General features: G+C 40.5%; 3 protein-coding genes across 3 annotated transcripts; 2 read left to right on the top strand and 1 right to left on the bottom strand.

The window, feature by feature from the left end:
• Nucleotides 1-594: 594 nt before the first annotated feature.
• LOC114613967 (putative olfactory receptor 3A4) lies at nt 595-1,585 on the bottom strand. The gene has a single exon (XM_028759432.1). It carries the CDS (start codon nt 1,568-1,570, stop codon nt 635-637), a length of 936 nt encoding a protein of 311 aa, XP_028615265.1. The 5' UTR covers nt 1,571-1,585; the 3' UTR covers nt 595-634.
• Nucleotides 1,586-13,323: 11,738 nt separating this feature from the next.
• On the top strand, nt 13,324-14,283 carry LOC114613912 (olfactory receptor 3A1-like). Its single transcript, XM_028759353.1, has one exon. It carries the CDS (start codon nt 13,336-13,338, stop codon nt 14,281-14,283), a length of 948 nt encoding a protein of 315 aa, XP_028615186.1. The 5' UTR covers nt 13,324-13,335.
• Nucleotides 14,284-23,548: 9,265 nt separating this feature from the next.
• Nucleotides 23,549-24,508, top strand: LOC114613976 (olfactory receptor 3A1-like). Its single transcript, XM_028759442.1, has one exon. It carries the CDS (start codon nt 23,561-23,563, stop codon nt 24,506-24,508), a length of 948 nt encoding a protein of 315 aa, XP_028615275.1. The 5' UTR covers nt 23,549-23,560.
• Nucleotides 24,509-24,784: the final 276 nt, after the last annotated feature.

Here is a 24,784-nt window from a genome sequence, read left to right as displayed (position 1 = left end):
TTCTTTATGAGTTATGTTTTAAAATCTGTTGTCTTTTTATTTGTTCATTTAATAAACTGATATCTTGAAAACCCTCAATATACTCCAGCTTCTTTTGAACAAATCAGATTCGGTAAAGAAATGAAAATCTCTTAATTAAAGTTTAATTGTGGATTTAGTTTTTATCACACTGAAATTTCTTTTCTTACTCTTTATTGTTTACTATTTATATCATCTTTTTACTTTAGGGTTCCTATCCTCACTATAATATATTACTACTAAGAAACAATAGCTACATGTGGCGCTTGCCTCTAGGATCAAATCCTTGCTCTGATATTCACTAGCTCTGTGGCTTTAAGGAAGTTTCTCAACCTCTCTGAAGTTATGTTTTCTGTTCTACAATTTGCAAACTGCACCAACCTCATATAATTAGGAGAATTAACAGAAGTAGTGACACTAGTCACTTAGTACCTTATATATGGCAGTGATGACGTAAGTGACAGTTATTATTTTAGGGAACTCGTCTTCCTAATCAAGGATGTACCCGAATTTGCCATACCTGCACTCTAGTTGTGTTAATCACAATATCACTTAGAAGCAGTGAGAGGAGCTCTGACATTGGTTAAGGCCAGAAGAAAATTATGTCATCTTGGGGCTACCTCCCTGTGAGTACCTTCCATAGGGCACCCTGCACATCAGGGTTCCGAAGGCTGTAGATAAGCGGGTTCAGCATGGGACTGATGACAGTGTTGAGGATGCCAATGCCCTTGTCCTTGTCTGAAGCCTCCACTGACCCCAGCCGCATGTAGCTGAAGACGCCTGTCCCGTAGAAGATGCCTACCACAGTGAGGTGAGAGCTGCATGTGGAGAAGGCTTTCTTCCTGCCTTCAGAAGATCGGATACGAAGAACTGCAGCTGCCACATGGCCATATGACACAGTGATGAGGACCAAGGGGACAACGCCCATGAAGGCTGCTGCTACAAAGAGCAGCTGCTCATTGAGTTGGATGCTGGAACAGGAGAGCTGGAAGAGCTGAGGGAGGTCACAGTAGAAGTGGTTGATTGTGTTGGGACCACAGAATTTAAGAGTAGACAAGGCAACAGTTTGGGTCAATGCATTGCTAAAGGAAAACACACATGACAGGCACACTGAGACTTTCTGAATCCTCCAACTCATATGGGTATTATAGGTAAGGGGATGGCAGATGGCCAGATATCGATCGTAGGCCATGACAGTCAGAAGGAAGCAGTCTGCCCCAGCCAGGAGGTGGAAGAAGAAAAGCTGTGAGAGGCATGCCCCATAGGGAATGTGTCTGTCATTGGATAGGAAATGTTTCAACATGGCAGGAACGGTGACACTAATGCATCCAACATCCAACATAGACAAGTTCCCCAAGAAGAAATACATGGGAGTGTGGAGTTTGGGTTCTACGATGATAGCAGCCAGGATGCTGAAATTGCCACCAAGAGTAGCTACATAAGCAAGAAGGAAGACGACAAAGAGGATGGGCTGCAAAGCTGGAGTCTCTGTGAGACCCAGCAGAACAAACGTGGTCACACAGGAATCATTTCCCAATGTTCCCAGATCCATGACTCTCTTCCACCAGTGACAGCTGAGTGAAGTTCAAAGGTGATACAAGGACAATGACATCTTGGTAATGAATATCAAGTATTGCAATGTCCAGGTGCAGCCAGGATGCAAGAGAAAACACAAGGGGAGGAAAAGTTAAAGGCTGAAACACAATAGATAAAGGTGTGATGCAGCCAGCAGTTACTGACACAAAGCAGTGGAATCAATCAGACTCAGAGACATACAAACACTGGCATAGCAAGGAGAAGGAATGTAATGTTTGACATAGGGAAAGATTCTTTACCTGAGGTCAAAATTCTAGAAAAGAAATCACAGTCTTCACAAGGTGACCTGGACAAAAGATCCTGGCGCATGAAAGAGAAGCTTCCAGAGAAGAGGGTGTATGGTCCTCTTCCCCAACATATACTACACATATCATTTTACAGTGACCACCCTCCCCCAGTATCTTAGGATTGGTTCCATAGCTTGTCAGACACCAAAACCTAAGGGTGATCATGTCTCTTATATAAGATGGAATAGAATTTATATATAGTATATGCACACTCTCCAAATACACTCTAGGTCATTTCTAAATGACATATAATACCTTACCCTCTATCCTTGCTGTGTGAGTTTTTGTTATCTTATATTGTTTAAGGGGTGTTGATGGGGGAATCCCTGTCCTTATTAGAACAGACATAATTTTTACACGCACTTTCCATCCACGCCTGAAGTCACAGAGATGGAATTTGCAGGCAGATGGAAAGTTAAAGTATGTCAGTAGTAAAATGGTCAATGTGACCTAGACTATTAGGAATTGAGTTGTAGAGCCATAAGACATTATCCAGACCTTTCAGAGAAAGGTAAAAATCCCATGAAGAACAGTGACACTCCATGAAAACACATGCCAGAGTGACTCTCCATGAGAGCACATCACTGAAGATATTTTCAGCTCTAGAACTAATAACAAGCAGCCTTGGGTTTCCTGACCCTTAAGATTACATATTACATTTCTCCACAGTGTCCAGGAAATTTGGGTACTACAGTGCTCATGCTTTGCTAAGTAAAAACAATGTGGAAAAACTTTGAGTAAGGTGAAAATTACATGGTTTAGTGCCTGGGAGAGATGAACAGCTATCCATTTCGATGGACAACCAGCTGAACACTCTCACAACTGGAGTCTTGACCAAGAACACACCCTGACACTCCCATTTTATCTAACATGCATGCTACCACAAGACCACAGCCTACTATAGAGCCATAGATGTTTCCCACACATATGGTCACTTACGTGGTGCCCTCTGAGCCTCACAAAGTCACATAGTGATCTACCTAATTGAAGTGAAGATAACTATTACTCAGATAAATACAGACTCACATTGAAAAAGGTAGAAGCTGGAGTTTCTCAAAGACAAATAGAGCAGAAGAACAAGATACTCAGGTCCTAGAAGGCTAACCACTATTAACGGCACAGGCTTTTTTTTTTCTTTTTGCATGAGCTTAATCATACCACTAATCGTACCATGTCCAACTCAATATCTCCAAAAGTCAAATGCTTATCATTCTCCATCAGCTACTGAAGGAAATGTTTTGGGAACAACCTGATTATCCTAGCAAATAGTATTTCCTGCATACTTTACCCCTTTCAGCCAAGTACCTGAGCCTCCCCAGGGCCATCCTGGAGGAGGGAGATGCCATTCCAAAGACAAAGAGTGAAATCACTTTTATATAAGCCCAGTTGTGAGTATGCAGTAAGAACTCTTGAAATGACACTCACTCAGTGAAGGGGCAGGCACTTCTTGGGCAGAGAGGAAGCCAAATTGTCTCCATGGTTGGGAGTTTATCAAAGACAGAGAAACAAAGAGACAAACAACTTGACTGACATCATCTTCCCAATAGGTTTGCTCTTCTCCTATTTTCTCCCTGTGGTGGTGTCTGAAATTAAAACATTCCAGGGGGAACAAGGGAAGGATGAATATCTGCCTTTCCAAGACACAAGAATCTCTAGTGCTTTGAAAATGCTTTAGACTCTTTCCATGTTTCAGGTATGAACTTCATGGGTGTAGACAAGTTCACACATTTATTTAACTAAAGAGTTTATAAACTAGCACTCTTGTTACTGCCATTCTACAACTGTTACGGCCCTCAGAAAGTCTTTACAGCATTCATTAATTGAACATATTAGTGGGACTTAGTGATATTATTTGATATTATTAGTGATATCCCCAGTATGCACTGATCAAATTCTGCCTTACTCTACACACACACACACACACGTACGCACACACACCCTTCCTAATTTCTATATAGCAATCACTATTCAACCTTAAGAACATTTTTTAACTTTTCTGTATGAGAGAAAGTATGCCTATCTCATTCAATGTCTTCTAGTTTCATCCACATTTCTACAAGTGACAGATCTTCCTTTTTTTATAACTAAATGGTACTCCTTTGTGCATTTGTACCATATTTTCATGAATCTTACAGTTTAGAAAGTCACAGTGTTGGCACAGAGTTCAGATTTAGGGTACACTTTAGATGCCACAGGATCCTGACTTAAAATGCATCCCAAATTCGTGCATTCAATACCATGAAAGCAAAGAAAGTTTTGAAGATATCTTCTGCTCCAGGAACACCCTACTTTTACTAATTTCTGAGGGCTGCTTTGGCCATCAAACACAATTCTTAACTGTACCTTGTTCATGAATAAAGCTTTTCTTTTTTTTTAATCATTTTGTTTACATTTCAAATGTTATCCCCCTTCCTGGTCTCCCCTCCACAAACTCCCCTACCCCATCCCCATTCATTTTGCCTCTAAGAGGGTCCTCCCACATCCACCCAGTTCTGCCTCACCCCTCTAACATCCCCTTTCTCTGGGGCATCAAATTTCCACAGGACCAAATGCCTCCCCTCTCACTAATGCCAGATGAGGCAGTCCTCTGCTACGTATATACTAAGACCCCACCCCATCTACCATTAATCTCATCATCAGGACCCTCAGGACCTAAAAATATCATAGTGTGTAGTGTCATCTCTGTGTTGGACCCTCCTAACAGCTCAGGTCTTTTACTCACTTTCCCTCATGAGATCTCTCCATGCACCCCAGGATTCTCTGCTAACAACATCCTCATGAGAAAGATGTTACATTCACAAGGACTCCTTAAGCATATGAGTCTCAAGAAACCATCACCCTTTAACCTCTTTTCTTAATCCCCCCTTCTCATTTCCAGGTCATTCCAACTGGGACCTTTTTTTTCTCTGCTCAGAGTTCACAATGAGATCAGAGACAGCATAGAACAAAGCACTTTGGTGCCATCATCAGCACCACAGTGACTGTAAAAAAAATTAATAAACTAGACTTCATTATTTTCATGTGAAAAAGTTATGCACCCCTACTTTTTAAGGAGTAACAATGTGTGTTTAACATTCTGGTTCTCCTTGTACTTTCTTTAGCACAAGGACCTCCATACATCCTACATGGCATAATTGAAGGAGAAAAAAATCTCATCGTGAGTAGTTGGAGTTGCATAGATACTTGATACTATGTGTTTATGTATTTATGTCTCAGTGTCCAGAGGCAAGATATAAACTATATTTCAAAAGGAGAACTCTACCATCAGAATTCATAGGTTGACAGTTAAGGAAACAGAGTATTTAAGTCAAATTAGTATCAGGCTACAGCCTGCCAAGGCCCTTGCGGTGGTTTGAATATGCTTGGCCCAAGGAGTGGTACTATTAGGAGGTGTAGGAAGTGTGTTATGGTGGGGATGGGCAATGAGACCCTTCTCCTAGCTGCCTGGAAGTCAGTCTTTCCTGGTTGCCTTCAGATCAAGATACAGAATTCTTAGTTCCTTCTCCAGCACCATGTCTTCCGGCACACTGTCATGCTTCCTGCCATAATGACAATGAGCTGACCTGCCAAAACTGTAAGCCAGCCCCAGTTAAATGCTGTCCTTTATAAGAGTTGCTTTGGTCATGGTGGCTCTTCACAGCAATGAAAACCCTAACTAAGACAACCTCCATGCTTCCTACTCTAAAGATTCCACAGACTCCCAAAATAGCTCCATCAGCTAGGAACCAAGTTCTCAAGCACAGACACCTTCAGGGGGTGTTTCACATTCAAAGTAGAATGACATTCAATGACCAGTACAAGATAAAACTAAGCTGAAAACCCAGCTCAGAGCCAGCTTGTCATTGTATTATGACATTCCTATAACAACATAGAAACTGTTTTTCCCCTTTACTCAAGAACTATTTAGAAAAAGCATATTTAGTTTCACCATGAATTTCATTGATGTTTTAGTTTCAGTTATCATTGACTATAAAAGTAACTTTTAATTGCCAGATGTAATTGTTATCCAGGAGGCTTACTGATGAATAAGTCTTTTTTTAGTTCTTTCTGAATTCTGGCTAGCTGGTCTAACTCAGTTGTTCTGGCTCAAAACTCCTCCATAAGTAGACTGATTCAAACTGGCTTCTCTCAGCTTCTCACTGAATTGCTCTGCTTGGAAAAACTGCCTCTGAATTCCACAAACTGAACTACACTGACTGTGTAAACTGAATGGAACTGAACAGAACTGCATGAACTCCTCTAGACTTAACTGCATTCAACTGAACTGCACTCAACAGAACTCCAGTACTTTGATTGAATTCAGCTTAACTGCACTCACTGAACTGCCCCCTCCTCCTAACTCACTCTACACTGCTCATAAGTAGCCTCTCTTTCCTATCTGTTCTTTTGAGAGTTGAACATATCCTGTCTCTGACTCATTCTCTCAAATCTTTCTCTAAATTTTCACATTGTCTGCCCCTCAATTAGATGTCACTTTCAAACATGGCAGCTTCCTTTTAAAAACTAACTTTACCTTCATAGTTAGGGAATAAAAGTATGTTCTGATAGTATATCTGTATTCCAGCCAGAGTACTTAAAAGTGTATCATTCCAGAAGAATCACAGACCTAGAAATTCTTTGGATGTGATTCCTTCACAGAGAAGCCATGTTGCTGAGTTGAAATTCCTCTACAATTGACAATTTTCACAATAGTATTTTTGGTTTTGTATTTAGAAAAAATATTGCTGAACAACAAAAAGCCTCTGCGTTCATATACTACAACCTTAAGGATGAACATTTGGGGACTGTGGCAGCTTAAATGAAACTGGACTCCATGGGCTCATATATTTGATACTCAGCCCCTAGTAGGTGGAACTTTTGGGGAAGTATTAGGAGATGTGACATTGCTAGAGGATGTATTCAGTAGGGACATGCTTTGAGGTTTCAAAAGCCCACATCATTCCAGTTAGCTCTCTCTTTCCCTGCCTCATGCTAGTGAACCAGATATAAGCTCTCAGCTACTGTTGAACTGCAGCATGCGTGAGGGAATGGGTCCTGTGGTTTGAGTTATGGGTCCCGCCGTCTGCCACCTCCAAGGAGCTAAGGCTGCAGCTCAGTGAGGCAGAGGTGCGGGAAGTTGACTGTGTTCACCCGAGGCTGTCGCTGGATGGATGTCGGGCTGTGACAGGACTCCTCTCCAAGGGTGAGGGAACACAGTCTGGGGTCCCATGGGGACTGGAGCTTTTGGGTTGGGGGTCCCCGGGCCAAGGTGGCTGGAACCGACTGGTTCTTGGGCCCTTGGGTACTCAGGCGCCACTGAGAGGCTACAGAAGGACTGAGACACTGAGGGCGTTTGGGCTGGATCGACCCACAGCAGAAGGTGGGGGCGGGGGGGGGGAAGAAGCTCTGGCTGTGCCCCTGCAGGAATGAGACTCAAGGTCACGACAACTCTCTTGGCTAGGTCATAGCTGGATCAGCTCGCTTGCTTGAGGCCTCCGTGGCTGGAAGTATAGAGAGGTCAGCAGCAGGAGATTAGACAAAGTCTCTGTAGTTGAAGACCTTCATGATTCCCCACAGTGGGTCCCAAAGAAGAAAGATAGTCCAGGTCTTAAAATGTTTATTGTCATGGCAGAAAATGTATGAAGCTATACCCTGGTGTTCTCAAGGAGGGCCTGAGGTTATATACCTTTTGCAAGGAGGAGGGTCTGGGAAGGAATGCTTACTTGGCTATGCCCTCTGGCCTTTAGGTATCTCATTAATATGGAGATCTATCTTGAGACTCTGTGTCCTGTAGTTATGTCCTCTACCTGTGTAGGGGCTAGTAGGAGCATTGTCCTATGTGACTAATGGCCACAGATCTCTATGGGGGGGGGGGTGTAGTTATGTGAAAGGATCCAAGAGCCCAGGAGCAAGGCCAAACTCCGCCCATCCCTTAGGGGCTCCAGGATTCAAAGCCTGTCCAACCAGATACCCAGCTGCCTCTCACAGCCCACTGCCCAACAAGCTACTGCTCCAGCATCATGCATACTTGCTTGCTGCCAGGCTCCTTGTCCTGATAATCATAGACTCTACTGGTCTGTAACTGTAAGGTCTTAATTAAATGGTTTTCTTTATAAATTACCTTGGCCATGAAATTTTGTCGTGGTGATACAAAAGTAACTAAGAGAGAGGCCAAGAATCTAACATAAATATGGAGACGTCAACTTCTCACAGAAGAGCTTTATACTTCTTTGAGATGAGACTGAATAGTAGATACAGTAGATTGGTGAGAAAGTTATCTCAGAAGTAGGAGATGAAAACGTGGTTTGGTACTAAGAATCAGGATATTAAGCACAGACCCCAGGATATTATTGTTAATCTAAGGATGTCTTGTGCTCTTCTTTGGAACATTATTCATTCTACATAGGCATTGATAGTCATCATAAATATCAAAACTACCAATAGTATCCAAAGATGCTCTGCAAGCTGCCAAGGGAGAGATACAATAGTCCTACCTAGCTGTAAAGCCTATGAATACCAACAATGATCAGAGTGTCCAGATATACACAAGAGTACAATGTATCAGTAGCATGGATATCTTGGAAAAAACCAACAACTATATAATTTTACTTAAGACCCACTAAGGAAATGTATGCCTAGTACTATGAATCCAAGCAAATAAACAAGGTTGGTGAGGTCATGGACTCTAGAAGAGACCCTAATACTGTCTGATTGGTAAACCAAAAGAATTCCCAACAGCATTCTATATTCTTACCTTTGTATCCACAAATAAGTTTATCTTTCACCCCTCATCAAAGAAACTTCTCTTTGCAACAGACAGAAACCATTACAGAAATCCACAACTGGTCAAAATGCATAGAACAACAGACCTTAGGGTGCCAATCTCCAACTGATACATCTACAATACAACTTCTATATCTAAGGTTTGGGGAACATCAAGGATGAAAGAGAATCAGAAAGACCATGAGAACTGGACCGGGCTGTTTGCTGTGAGGTAGTGTCTTCTACAGATGACAAGGAGTTACACCAATGAAATTTAACAACGTGGTTGCCTGAACAAGACCTATGCAATGAGAACACCAGATGACATACCAACATGGCTAAAGGAAATTTTACCAGGCCCTAAACCAGACAAAGAGCTACAGGCAGTTAATGGCTGCTAAGAGAGGGAGGAAATCAGCCTCCCCAGGGATGAGCCACTAATTGTTTGTCTAATCCCGAGTGGTCAGCTGTAAACACACACATATAGAAGAAAAAGTAAATGGACTCATTCAGTTGTGTTCTTGTATACATATAATAAATAAAGAAGAAATCAAGGATTTGAAACTGAGTGGAAGAGCACAAGGCAGCTTTAAGGAGGAGGAAGCTGCTGTGGGAATGATGTAAAATAGTACTCATGAATTAAATTATCAGAAATAAATATCAAATAAGATAAACATAAAAAACAGAGCTACACACAAAAAGTAGATCTAAAGGGTACACAGTGTGGTCAATGAGTCTCAAAGAAGAGGAGGGAGCTCATAGCATAGGTGTTGAGACTATGTTCTTTAGAATGGTACAAACACATATTTAAACTCGATTCCTATGTGACTATAAGAAAACTACTGAATTGAAATTCAGTTTATCAATCCATGCAATTTGAGGAATATAGGCACATGAAAGAACCATGGAAGGACTGATTAGAATTCAATCAACCCAATATAAAGTTCTTAGTAAATGAATGTAGCAAACATGTGATAGATGTTATCCATTGTTATTAAATTATTAAAGGTGTTACTAATCCCCTACAAGGAACTCTGTGAGTATTGTTGAATTTAATTCTCACAGAAAACCTAAAAAATAAATCATTTACATTCACAGACTGGGAAAAAGCTGAGGCTCAAAGAAGGTGCATAGTTATTAAGAAAAGAGGACAAGGACAAATTTCTGCATCCCACAGAGCATGCACCACCTCTGGGGTTTGGGCAGATAATCAGTTGTCTGACAGAATAAAGAGTATAATGATTATATTGCACAGCTGTTCCAGTTCCTTCTTTCATACTCTATTGCTAAGGCTCACAGCTCAAAGGGTGTGGCTCAAACCCACAATAGGGAACAGCATTGCCCCCCTTAACTTCTTGCTTTGTCAAGCATAGTGCTTCCATGGTCTCTCCTAGATTCATTATTTGAATCTCAAGACAAGTCTCTCTGGTACTCCCTAACAAGGATCTAGGTGGAAGGGAACACATGTTATCCTTGAGGATTTGTTATGGTTATAATAGACTTCTTCTGACTTGCCTTCTTTCTTAGGTTTCTCCTTTATTCCCAGGCCCAAAGCATCTTTTCTCCTCAACCACAAGCTTAGAAATTAGCCTGGCTCAGTCCTCAGATACTGTTTATAGCAGGCATATAAAAGAAATATATTCTCAGCTTCAAGACCCTGTTCAGACCTGGCTCCACCTATAATTCCCTGAGTGACTTGGAGACAGCAGGCAGTCCTTACACCCTTGTCTGTTAAACAGAGCTTGTGTCCTATCTTCTCTGTGTGCCTGTAGACAATATAAGGGTGAGAACAAAGATAATTCTGGATCCCTACTGTGTTGTGAAGCTCCTCTGCCTCAGCAGGGTAGTGTTTATTAGGACTTGTGTTTTTGACAAGACCTTGTCTGTTCCCAAACCTCCTCTCACTCCCTGGAACTAATTTTGAGGTCCCAAGAGGCTGACACTATGATGGAAAATGCTCAAGACAGAGATATTGCAGCCTCTCCTTGTCTCGTTTCCCTCTATATATACATACAGCACCTTCTTGCCATCATGAAAGCTGAATGAGTTTGTGTAGTCCTTGTTCTCTCACTTCCCTCTCCACTAAACCATACTGGTCCCCTGGCTATTACCAGGTAAGCATTCATGGCCCTTTCTCAGCTCTTAAGTCACCAGACAGGGCTTCAGCTGATTCTCAGTGAGTTGACCTTCTTGGCTTTAGAGGTATGTTGGTCATTGTCTCTAAATCAAAAAACGAAACTTGATGCAGACAGCAAGTCTTCCCCAAGTGAGTTTAAGAGATGATTTAGGGTCAGAGATGGTCATTACCACTAAAAGTCCACTCAAAATCCCATCAACTACAGACATCTGGATGATGCTGTTAACTAAACATTATACATGTTTAGTTTTAAGGTCAAGGTAGCAGTTACCTTTTTATGACATGGTATAACTGTTTTTTTAATAAGGAATAATTGTCCTAACTAGAAAAAATGATTTGTAAAGTTTATATTTAAAAGTATTTGTGTAGCCAGGGCTGGTCTCAAATTTGTGATCCTTTAGACTCTGCTACTTTTAGCAAATTCTATGGGCAATGTCTACCCCCAAAAAATATAATTAATTAATTAATAATAATAATAATAATAGATAGATAGATAGATAGATAGATAGATAGATAGATAGATAGAGTCAAAGCACAAAAGAAAAGCATTTGTGAACATGTTGTTTGCTAGAACCGTATGTTTTATCTGGCATCATCAGACAAAACTGCACCAAAACATGTGTTTCTCACTCAACTCTTACCATCATCTCTTTAAATTCTAAAGTTTTTCCAAATTCATACTGTCCCAACCCCGAAAAACTTTTTGGAAATTCTTGTTATCTTTTCTTTTTTTTCAACAAGTGCAGCCATTCATTTGAGGTGAAGTGGTGCATACTCACAGTGGGTCTATGAGTATAGGTCCCAAAGAAAAATCAGATGTGGAGTTTGACCTTAAATTATACTTGAGTGATTAGGACAATAGCCAAAGGATTTATATAAGATAAGCACCATGTAACATATAGCCATAGAGCATAAGGAATATTGAGTACTTAAGTGCCACTTTGGAATAAGCAAGAACCTTCAGTGTAGTGCTCTGGAACTAACATCCATTGTTTGTACGAAATCATGAAGATGTGGACAGAAGACACTACGAGGGCATTGCGTGCAAAGAAACTAACAGAAGCATCAGTGAGGATACAGGAAATTAAGATGAAAGGCTGCTGTGGATGTGGCCCACGAGGGAACTCATTGGAACTTGAACTATTTGCCTGAAAGACAAGATATTGGAGTCCATAGAAGCACAGTCATAGGATTGTGGGTGAACTTTGAACTATAGAGTGGTTCAGAGAGCTTTAGGGAGAAGTTGAGAAAAGCAAGGTCTTGAGCCCTTGAGATCCTGGGGTTAACTGCAGTGTTAGTAGTTAAGAGCAGGGAATCTGGGGGATAAAGCCTGCCTGTGCCTCTTGCTTGGTGCATGCTCATGTTTTTCTTGACGTGAAGCAAGGAATAAGATAGTAACGCCATGCTGGTACTGAAGAAATTATTATCTACTACATGTGTAATCTTCAAAGTAGAGCAGTGCCTACATGTTCAGTCCTTAGAGTAGTGCTAGCCCAGAACAAGCTTCCCAGGAGTTCAGCTTGAGTGTTACCAGAGAATGCCCCAAGAAAGCTGTCCGCATCCAAGGCATTGGCTAATACACAGAAAGAGAACACTGTTTCTCCTTTGCTCAGTTAGCTCATTGTGCTGTGGGACTCAGTAGGTTTACATGGCCATTTCCAGATGCTGCCTCTAAATAGCATTTAAAAACTGTCAACTGTAGACAATGTGGAAAACTGAAACAAGCAAGGAAATAAATGCCACCGTTGATAAAGCCAATGGTAAGAGTGAAATTTTTTTTTAGTGAATATCTATCTATATACTCATCTCTCTCTGTCTCTCTCTGTCTCTGTCTCTCTCTGTCTTTCTGTCTCTCTGTCTCTCTCACACACACTTCTTTAATCTCATAACATTATACATTGAGATTTATTCTGCTTTGTTGGGAAAACACAATAATGAATATATTTCTCACTACAATTCCTGTTTATGTACACTGGTGGCATATGAGTAAAAAAGGACTCCTTACATCTTACCTCTTATTGTCCTGACGGCTATTTTTCTAGGAGATAAACCATTTCTTTCCAAAATACAACCTTTACTTTTTGTTTCTCAAGATTAATGTTGTTAACACTACAAAAGCTATATACAAATTAAATAAAATAGTGACACCCTAATATGCTGTCATCCTTGAAGGATAATCAGATGTCCTCTAGAAAATCTTACTATGCCATAGTAGCCTAACACTTGAGTTGTTTTCTTTAGAATGAAGGATGAATTAGATCTGTGAACAGTGTGTGCATTAGACAATCGATCTGATACACATTACAAAAATGTTGATACTAAAGATCCCCAGTTTCTTGAAGAACTATACAACAATAAGAGCAAACACTTTTGAAACTATTTTTATGTGTATTATTTTATAATTACATCTTATAAAGGGAGGAAAAGGAAGGGAGGGAATGATATGAGTTCTTCTTTTGAGAATTATAATTCTATGTTTTCCAGCAGCTGTGATTTAAACTTCTTCAATTCAGTGAGTGGCTATTTATCTCCTTAAATGTATGTTTAAATGAACTCATGCAGCCAAAGCCTACAGCCAATGGAACCACTGTTACTGAATTCATTCTGCTGGGTTTGGTGAAGACACCAGAGCTGTGGCCAGTTGTCTTCATACTCTTCCTCTTGGCTTATATGACAACAGTTGGGGGCAACCTGAGCATCCTGGCAGCTATCTTGGTGGAACCCAAACTGCACACTCCCATGTACTTCTTCCTGGGGAATCTTTCAGTGATGGATGTGGGGTGCATCAGTGTTACTATTCCCTCCATGTTGATTCAGCTGTTGGCCCACAAAAACACAATTCCATATAGAGACTGCCTCACACAGCTCTTCTTCTTCCATATGCTAGGTGGGGTTGACTGCTTCCTGTTGACAGCCATGGCTTATGACCGCTTCCTGGCCATCTGCCGGCCCCTCACTTACAGCACTCAAATGAACCATACAGTCCAGAGGATCTTAGTGGCCACATCTTGGGCTTGTGCCTTCAGCAATGCACTGACTCACACTGTGGCCATGTCCACACTCAACTTCTGTGGCCCCAATGTGATCAATAACTTTTACTGTGACCTGCCTCAGCTCTTCCAGCTGTCCTGTTCCAGTACCCAGCTCAATGAGCTGCTGCTCTTTGGAGTGGGTTTCCTAATGGCAGGAACCCCCATGGCACTCATTTTTACCTCTTATATGCATGTGGCAGCTGCTGTTCTGCGAATCCGCTCTGCTGAAGGCAGGAAGAAAGCTTTCTCCACATGCAGCTCTCACCTCACTGTGGTTGCCATATTCTATGGCACAGGTATTTTTGCCTACATGAGACTCGGTTCCATCAAACTTTCAGATAAGGATAAAGCTATTGGGATTTTCAACACTGTCATCAACCCTATGCTGAACCCACTCATCTACAGTCTCAGGAACCCTGATGTGCAGGCTGCCCTCTGCAGGGTACTCAAAGGGAGACAGCTGTCACCTTGAGACCTAAAGGCTTCTTCTAAACTAATCTAAAGCTGTAGATTAAGGTTTCCTATGGTTCAACGCTAGAACAAATTGTTCATAATTGTTTCAAACTTGGCACTTTATTTAAGGAATGATGTTTATTGTTGCCCAAAGAGGTCATACCTACGTATAGATAATGGTACATACATAAGTTCTCCCAGGTCTTCCCTTTGATGAGTTCTGCCTCTAGTCACTGTATGTTCCCTCTAGCTGAGGTTCCCAGTGTGTCTCAGAAATCATTTCCACCAGGAGTTTTATTTATTCTTCAAGTTCAGATATAGTTGGTCTGTCTATGCAACCTAACCCTAGAGGAGAAATAACTCATTTCTTTTATAAAACTCTATAGGATTCATAGGAAATGGGAGGAAAGTTTTTCTATAAACTCATATTCCCTAGTAATTCTAGAGAACTTGTATCTGTGTGAAGCTCACAGACCTGACTGTACATGTCAAAACTCCACTCATATGAGAGAAATGTTACAACAGAAAAAACTTCCTTTGATTATCATTTGCTGCATGTTTAAATTTTTGAAAGATAAGAATATATAATCTAAACATTTAAACATTTTAATTCAGCTCACCACTCAATATTATTTCCTCTCTAAATTTTCATGCTTCATCTCTAAACCTCTAAGCTGTTCACAACACAGTGTGATCCTCTTATTGTCAGTCTCTAATCAACACCATTTTCTGTTTACCAGCCATCAGTCTACTCATCACTTAGGTTTTTTAGAACTTATCATCTCCTCACATGTTTTTTAAAACTTATCTATTCTTCACAGTGCTACTGTCTCACTAATGTATCCCCAACCCATCTAAAACTCTCATTTGATCTGAATCTCTTATTTAACCTCTTCATGATATATGATGTAGCTGGATAGACAGGAGGGATGGGATAAGATAGAGATGGAAAGAGAACAGTAAAGAAGACTTTGTGGTAAAATGCAAATAAACCATGTAGACATAAGGAGAAATTGGAATCAAGGATCAAGGTGTTGAGGAGAAATAACAGAAGTAGTAGAGGCTGACATGGGCTCCAGGGATTAAAAAAGAGATGGGAAAGAATGCAAAAAATAGGCAAGGATGCAAGAGGATGATGAAAGATGTTAGAGAGATAAAACTTATGTCACAGATGGATTATTTGGATTTCCCATTCTGTGTGGTCTTGCAATAACCAGTTTCTGGCAACCCTAAAGCCATTGCAGTGACCCCGCCTCTCTGTTTACTCACAAAGATAATGGGTTTTTTCTTAATAATTTGAAAGCCTCCTTTTCCCTTAAAATCTATGTCCTGCTTATTTTATCCTAAACTAGACATCTAAATTTATCATTAGCCATGAAATACATTGTGTTGTAAAGGCTCAAATGGTACAAAATGTCACCACTGCCTTTCTACACCAGAGGTCAACAATGTGTGAGACATACACAGACACACACACACACACACACACACATTCAAAACACCACATAGGTTTGCAGCTAACTTTCCTCTTTTAAATTATACAGTTCTTTAAATCAAGCTCATCTTTTTAACCTTTCTATTGATTCTTTGTGAATTTTACACCATGCACCCCAATCCGACTCATCTTCTTGTCCCTTGTACCCTCTTTCTGTCTTTGCAAACTCCTCTTCCAAAAGAAAAGAAAGTAAGGTTGAACAGAAACACTTTGGGCATGGAAACTGTAATGGGTCCCAAAGTGTACACTTTTGTCCACACATCTTTACTTGCAATGTTTCATTGCAATGAGTCATTGCCCTGGTTCGAGGCCTCCAGCTTCTGCTACACTATCAATACTGGATCCTCCCAGGGGCTCCTCTTGGATGTCCTATTGTTGCCCTGAGCCATGAAGATTCTGAAGCTTTGGATCTGCAGTACAAAAGGAGTTTCACATGTTCCAGCAGATCACAGATGTGACTGTTGGGGTGGGCCAACACAGAATTCTAGACCTGTGCCTGGGAGGTAGCTGTGTTGGGTAGACCACTAGCTCTGCTGTGCCTCCACTATCAGGAAGAGTTCTCTAGCACAGCTCTGGCTAGCTTACCCAATGCTGAAATCTGTAAGGAACTGGGCCAGCTCTCTGAGCTCAACCTCACAGAGCTGGCTCACCTGTACTTCTGCCACCAGGCTTAGCTCTACTGTGCTACCCAGGTAACTTCCAGGGCCAGATCTCCCAGTGTAGGATGTGTCCCTACATCCAGTGAGGGAAAGAGTCAGCTCTCCCACTCTTAGACCTTAGGGCTAGCTCTCCTGCCTTGAGATGGGATGCAGAATCGAGATACAAGCCCATCTGATCCATGTTAAAATCTTAAAATGCTCCATTTTATACATTAATTATACTTGACTTCACATACTTTTTATATTTTTTGCTTTTGTAATTGTTAATGATTCTGAGATTAATACTTCTCTGTGTTACTTTTGGGAGGACCTCCATGGACAATTAGGACTTTTGCTGAAGAGTGTGAAGGGTCCAAATGGAATCGGGTATCAAGAGTTGTAGTCCCAACTTTTCATGGTTTCTCCACTTGAATGGTGTGAGAGAGGAAAGTGGATGAATGGAATGTTGCCTAGGGATGGCATTTTGGGAGAACAGGTCACAATCATCCCATTATTTATAAGAGACATGTAAAGGTGCTGTAACTGGACTATTTCTGGAATGCAACAACAATGTGAGAAACTGTAGACAGTGTGAATTCTGAGTTGAAGACTAGGTTTACAGGAAATTACTGACCTGGAGAGGAATGCCTGGTAATTAACTAATGATACAAAGGATCCTCCAAACGACTCTGCTTCTTCTTGCCTGTGTCTTTCTTCCATTGTCCCGGTCTCACTTGACATGAGATGGGCCCCTGGATCCAACTCCCACTATGAATAAATCTCTTCAACCTTCACCACTCTCCAAGGAATACCTCATCTGGCCATTAGCTCCCAGAAACATGGTCTTGAGCTACCAGATTCATGGTCATACTCTGAACTAAATCAATCTCAAAACTATGGTGTCTTTATTTCAAATACAATTCTTGTTTTAAGAGTGGTGTTTAAAATACCAGAGACTAAACAGATAAAAATCCATCATATTGATTTAATACAGTGGAATATGAATTTGTTTGATCCAACTTATTAACTGCATTAAACAAATATTGTAGACTTATTGGTCATTTTCTTCTCATGCAAAACCTTTTTTTCCTGCCCTTCACACCACAGCCACTATTCTGCTGTTGATTTTACCTGACACTCAAAACTTACACTCTTGCTACATTCTAATATAACTCTTTACTCTAAAATTTACTCATAAGAAATGAACAAGGTCTCCTTATTTATTATTCCTTCTTTTCATGTCTACTATATGACAGTTGTTTAAGTATCAGAGTAACTGTGGCTTCATAGAATGAATTGGGTAGTGTTCCTTCTTTTTGTATTTTGTGTGCTAGTTTGAGGAGTATTGGTATTAGTTCTCTGAAGGATTTGTAGAATTCTTCACTAAAACCATCCTTCCCTGGCCTTTTTTTTTGGGGGGGGGGAGTTGGTAGGTATTTAATGACTACTTCTATTTTCTTAGAGATTATGGAATTGTTTAGATAGTCTTCCTGATAGTGATTTAATTTAGGTATGTGATTTCTGTCTAGAAAATCATCCATTTCACCTAGATTTTCCAGTTTTGTTTACTATAGGCTTTTGTAGTAAAATCTGATTTTTTTATTTCCTCACTTTTCATTACTATTTTTGTTAATTTGAATACTGTCTCAGTGCTAATTAGTTAGTTTGGCTAAAGGTTTATTTATCAATTGACATCCCAACAGGGCAAAGGAAAATTTCATCAGGCCCTAACCTTAAACACAGAGCTACAGGCAATTAATTGCTGCTGTGAGAAGGAGAAAATCAGTGTTCTTCAGGAATGGGACCTAATTGGTTATCCAATCCCAGGCAGTCAGCTGTAAACACATATACACATAAGCAACACTAGAAAGGCTCTGGAAGTTGTAGTAAATATACATATAATGATAATTAAAGAAGCTGTTGTGAATTTGAGAACAACTGGGAAGAGACAACTGGTGTTTAAGGAAGGGGAAGTTGCAGTAGAGATAGTGTAAATATGGGATTCATGTGTCAAAGTCTCCAGAAATAAATATTAAATGAGATAAACATAAAAAACAGGTCTACACACAAAACAGATCTAAATGTCCACTAAATGGTAGGTGGGTCTCATACAAGAAAATAGAGTGGGAGCCTACAGTATAGATATTAACACTTAGATGTTCCTTAGAATGTTATGAATGTGTTATTTAAACTCTTGTACTCTGATTCCTGTGTGGCTATAAAAAATTGCTTAATCACTTTGAAATTCAATTTATTAACCTGTAAAACATGAGAAATACAGGTACATGAGAGAATCATTGGAAGGACTGATTGGAATTTGGTCAACCCAATGTAAAGTCCTTGCTAAATGAATACTACAAATAAGATAAAAAGCTATTCATTGTTACTGTTACTAAACATACTAGTCATCCCCTACAAGGAACTCTGTGGGTATTGTTTAATGTAATTCTCACAGAAAACCTAAAAATGTATATCATGTATATTCACAGAGTAAAGAAAAAAAGCTGAGGCCCAAAGGGGATAAGCAGTTACTAAGAAAGGAAAACAAGTCTCTCCATCTCACAGACAGCACATTACCTCTGGGGTTTGAATAGATAATCAGTTGACTGAAGAGCTAAGGTAAATGAAAGTTGTATTGCACAGCTACTCAAGTTCACTCTTTCATCATCTCTATTGCTAAGGCTACCAATCATCTAGGGACATGGCCCAGTACCTCAATAGGGAGCAACTTTACTCCCGTCAACTTCCTGTTTTGCCAAGCAAAGTGCTTCCATGGCCTCTCCTAGAATCATTACAGAAATCTCAAGACACAGTCCCTCTGGTACTCCCTAACAAGGATCTAAGTGGGAACACATGTTATCCTTGAGGATTTGCTATGGTTACAATAGGCCTCTTCTGACTTTCCTGCTTTCTTGGGTTTCTCTTTCATTTCTAGACCCAAAGCAGCTTCTCTCTTCAACCACAAGCTTAGAAGACACGCTGGATCAGTCCTCAAATCATGTTTATAACAAGCATGTAAAGGAGCTATATTATCAGCCTCAAGACCATGTTCTATCTACAGTTCCCTGTGTAACTTTGAGACAACTAACAGCACTTTATGTCCTTGTCTGTTAAACTGAACTTGTGTCCTATCTCCTCTACATGCCTTTAGATAATGTGAGGATTAAACCAAAGACATAGGAAAAATTCTGGATCCCTACTGTGAGGTGAAGCTCTACATGCCTCAAAGCAGTGGTGTTTATTAGGGCTTGAGCCTTTGACATGACCTTGTCTGTTCCCAAACCTCCTCTCATTCCTTGGGACTAATTTTGAGGTCCCAAGACAGACCACTATGATGGAAAATCCTCAGGACAGAGATGCTTCAGTCTCTCTTTGTCTTGCTTATCTCTATGTATACATACAGCACCTTCTTGTCATCCCTAAAGCTGAATGAGTTTGTGTGTTCCTTGTTCTCTCACATTACTTCTATGATGATTCCTGTGCCATCACCAGGTGAGTATTCATGGCCTTTCTTCTGCCCTAAGTCACCTGATAGGGGTTCAAATGTTTCTCTGACATTCTTGATCTTACAGATATGTTGATCAGTGTGTCAAAAGTAAAATAGAGACTTGTGATCAGGTAAATCTTCCCCCAAGTGAAGGTGAGATCAGGTTCAGCATCAGGAATGCTCCTCACCACTGATTGTCTTCTCAAGATCCCATCAACCACAGACATCTTGGATGGTGCTGGTAGGTGACTTTACATAGGCCTATTCTCTTGTTGGTTGAGAACAAGTAATAGCTATCATTCTGTGCCACGGTAGGTCTTTTAAAAGGGATAATTGTTATGATTGTAAAAATAAATTGTAGAGTTCATATTGACTGGGAAGCTGTATTAGACATATGTTCCTCACCCACCATGGCTTTCCTATACCCCTGGTGGGACAAGCTGTCTTGTCTCAAGTTTTTAGACCTTGTGGAACAGAGAATCAAAATGAGAAGTTATAATGACACTTGTATTGTTCTTAAATGTGACCAGTTATTAGGACTCAATCATGGACTGGTCTAGAAGTCAATCCAATATTGGAAATAACAGTCTTCATTTGGAAGTCTGGTTCTGGACATTTTCAGAGACATATTTGGAAGTTAGCTACAGTTCTCTATGATGTCATGTTAGCAAGAAATAAAGTTGGGGCAGGATCTGGATATCAAACAGGTGTTAGCACATGTGTTAAGGTTCTTTTAATTGTCAAGTTAAATTACTTTGGTTTCTTTGACAGTATTTAATGTAAGTTGCATTCACTGTACACCTTCTAATTGTGTTAGTGTTTTGAAATCTGGCATGTCAGTTATGGAGGTCTATCAACCAGCTTTTGTTTTATTGCCCTGAGTATCACAGAACCTTGGTATTCTAAAAATAGCTTGCAAGTACTAGAAGAAATGAGTCAGGCTTTAAGCAGAAGCAAGAGGGTAGTGGGCTTGATTATTGCTAGTATAGCAGCTTTAATTACATTAATTGCTAGCACCACTGCTTCTGCAATTGCTTTGACACAAGAAGTTAAGACAGCTACTTTTGTTAATCATTTAGCAAAAAAAAAAAAAAGTCACTAATGTGTTGAATATACAAGAGGATTTAGATAGGCATTCTAAGAGCATTTGGAAGAACAGATTGGTGATCTTTATCCTATTCAAATTATTGGAAGGAGGTTCAGAATTTAAGGATAAGGAGCCATCTCAAATGAGTGTCATGCGAAATACCATTGGATTCATGTTAGTTCTAAAATTTACAGTGGTGGTCATTATAATTAGGAAAAGGTTAAAGACACTTGCAGTGTATTTGACATAATTGTAACACTTCTCCAGATGTTTTAAATTTACATAGTGAGCCTATGAATTTCAAGAATGCTGCTCTTCTGAGTGCTGATGTGGTAGATACTGCTGACAAAATTATCCATGGCCTGAGGTCAGTATTTCTATTTTTGTCAAGCATCAAGAATGGTATATATAGCTTGATCATGCTATCCCTTTTTGTACTGGGAATACTTTTATTCCTGCCCATCGTGTAAAAGATTGTTTTTAACAACATCAACATGTTGGCAGCCAAAGGACATGGCTTGAACCTGAAAATGGACCCCCAGACAGAATTATAAAATTAACAGTCTGGCAAGCCAGGGATGGGTAAGATTCTGCACAGAGCCTTACCAACCTAAGGCAGAAGTGCATTGCTTTTGATAACACATATTCCAGGGCAGATAATTAAGGCAATCTTGTCAGAACAACCTAAGACAGGTTCAGTCTTGTTAATAAAATAAAAAAGGCGGAGAGGCAGAGAGCCATTGGGGCTGCTTGGCAAGAATTTGACATGGGACAAGGACAAAGAAATGGGCTGCTTGTCAGGAATATGACATTGGCTAAGCAAAAGGACATAGGCTTCAGGCAGGAATCCAACATTAGGCTAGAACAAAAAGTTATTTCAGGCAAGAATCTAAATCTTAGGCTAGAACAAAGAAGTAATTTCAGACAGGAATCTAAATTTTAGACTAGAACAAGGAAGTAGGCTTCAGACATGAAAATGACTTTGGGCTATGACAAGGAAGTTGGCTCAGATATTTTGATCATCCTGATAAGCCCTTAGAAAGAGTGACCACAGGAGTGTTCACAGAATTTTGTTTATTGCCTTGCTTGTTCTTTGACTATTTGTGTGAATTGTCTTGCTTGTTCCTTGACTATTTGCATCTATTGTATTGCTAGACCTTCAACCTAGAACTGACCTTAATACTTGCATGTAATTAAAATGGTATAAAAGCAAAAAGGAGGAGGTGGATGGGATAGGAGGTTCTAGGAAGGAGAAATGGGGAAAGGGGATGACATCTGAAATGTAAATAAATAAAATATCCAATAAAAAAGAAAAGTATTCATGAGTATGTGTGCTTCTAAAGATTCATGCTTTACCTAGAGTCATCCCAACTATTAAAAATCTGTGCTTTTTACTCAATTGTACCACATTCCCTTCAAGCACTTCAAAGTCTAGCTTTTCCAAATTCATAGTGGCCCCATAAAAATTAAATTTGGATAATTCTTGCTAACCACATATGCATGGTTTAGGACTTGGGGGTTTGGGTTTTGTTCTTTATTTCTTTTTTCTTTTTTTAGAATTTAAATTTGTCAATAAGTTCAGCCACTCATTTATTTGGGAAGTGGTACACAGATACAATGAGTCCATTAATATAGATCTCAATAATGCTACCTTCCTTCTCAGTCCTCATCCTCCCAGGAGAAACAGATATTGTACTGTAGCGAATATTGCTGTGCCATGGTAGCCAAACCTCGGGTGTTTTTCTTTAGAAGTAAAAATGTGTTTTATCAGTAAATTGTGTATTAGACAATTGACCTGTTACATGTTACAGCCATATTGACTTTCAAGCACTCCCAGTTCCTTTAACTGCTATACTAAAACAACACTGCAAACTTTTAAAATTATTTCTTTTATTTTTGAGATTATTATATAATTATATCATTTGTATGGAAGATAGGGAAGGGAGGGGTGACATAAGTTCCAATTTTAAGTGTTCAAATATTATGATATAAATTTCTCCACCTCACTGAGAGGTACTGTTGTGTAGTGGGATTTTTCCCACTACATTTGTATAAAGCTCAGCAAATGAGCTGTATGAGAGGTAGGGGGAGTGAGAAGTCGGGAGGAGAGAAGGAGGGAAGAGGAGGAGCCTAACGGGAGAGAAGAGGAGACTGGCAACAATGGAGGAGGAGGAATTGGTAGAGAGCACTCCTGGGTAACAATTTATATCTAAAGGTTAGGTATTGAGTAAGAACTCTAATTGTGTGGGCATCTTGTTAACTGAGCATTTCCAAATATATAAATCCTTTGTTTAATTATTAAGCCTTGAGAGTCTCATTTCTACCAGGAACCCTGAGCATGGCAGGTATTGTCTGGGGTTCAGTTAAGCTTTGTGGAGACAGAGTGGTAGATTGGCAGATACAGCCCCCATGCTGGCGTCTCCAGGGTGCCAAGGTCTGCGAATTTATCTAGCAGGAGCCACGGTCCAGAGCCTGATCCATGGGAAAATGGCGGCTGTCCAGGAACAAGCTGGACCGGAAGCGGTTTTTTTTTAAATATTACCCACAACATTGTTGATTTCCTCCTTGCACATTTGTTTAAAGGAACTCATGCAGCCAAAGCCTACAGCCAATGGAACCACTGTTACTGAATTCATTCTGCTGGGTTTGGTAAAGACACCAGAGCTGTGGCCAGTTGTCTTCATATTCTTCCTCTTGGCATATATGACAACAGTCGGGGGCAACCTAAGCATCCTGGCAGCTGTCTTGGTGGAACCCAAACTACACACTTCCATGTACTTCTTCTTGGGGAATCTTTCAGTGATGGATGTGGGGTGCATCAGTGTTACTATTCCCTCCATGTTGGTTAGGCTCTTACTCCGCAAGCTTACAATTCCATATGGAGACTGCCTGACACAACTCTTCTTCTTCCATCTACTGGCTGGGGTTGACTGCTTCCTGTTGACAGCCATGGCTTATGACCGCTTCCTGGCCATCTGCCGGCCCCTCACCTATAGCACTCGAATGAACCACACAGTCCAGAGGATCTTGGTGGCATTGTCCTGGGCTTTTTCCTTCAGCAATGCGCTGACTCACACTGTTGCCATGTCCACACTTCACTTCTGTGGCCCCGATGTGATCGATAACTTCTACTGTGACCTTCCCCAGCTCTTCCAGCTGTCCTGTTCCAGTACCCAGCTCAATGAGCTGCTGCTCTTTGCACTGAGTTTCATAATGGCAGGAATCCCCATGGCACTCATTTTTACCTCTTATATGCATGTGGCAGCTGCTGTTCTGCGAATCCGCTCTGCTGAAGGCAGGAAGAAAGCCTTCTCCACATGCAGCTCTCACCTCACTGTGGTTGCTATGTTCTATGGCACAGGCATGTTTAACTACATGCGACTCGGTTCCCTCAATCTTTCAGATAAGGATAAAGCTATTGGGATTTTCAACACTGTCATCAACCCTATGCTGAACCCACTCATCTACAGTCTCAGGAACCCTGATGTGCAGGCCGCCCTCTGGAGGGTATTCACAGGGAGACGGCCAGCAGCTTGAGGGGTTCTCAAGTCTCTTTCCACATATTTCATTTAAAACTACAGCTGAGAATAGGGGTCTCCTCTAGCTTCAAATGCAAGAACAATTTTTCAGAACTCTCAGCTCATAGCTTAATTTCAGGGATGATAATTATTGTTGCCCAAAGAAGTCATACCCATGTGTAGATGATGGTGTGTACATGGGTCCTCCTAGGTCTGCCCTTTGATGAGTACTACCTCTACTTAGTGTACTTTCCCTTTAGCTGGAGTTCCCAGAGTCTCTCAGAAAATGTTCCCC

This window comes from Grammomys surdaster, unplaced genomic scaffold (genome assembly GCF_004785775.1).
Source record: "Grammomys surdaster isolate TR1022 unplaced genomic scaffold, NIH_TR_1.0 126278, whole genome shotgun sequence".
Classification (NCBI taxonomy): domain Eukaryota; kingdom Metazoa; phylum Chordata; class Mammalia; order Rodentia; family Muridae; genus Grammomys; species Grammomys surdaster.
The sequence above is the reverse complement of the archived record's forward strand: the minus strand, read 5'-3'. Positions and strand labels throughout refer to the sequence as shown.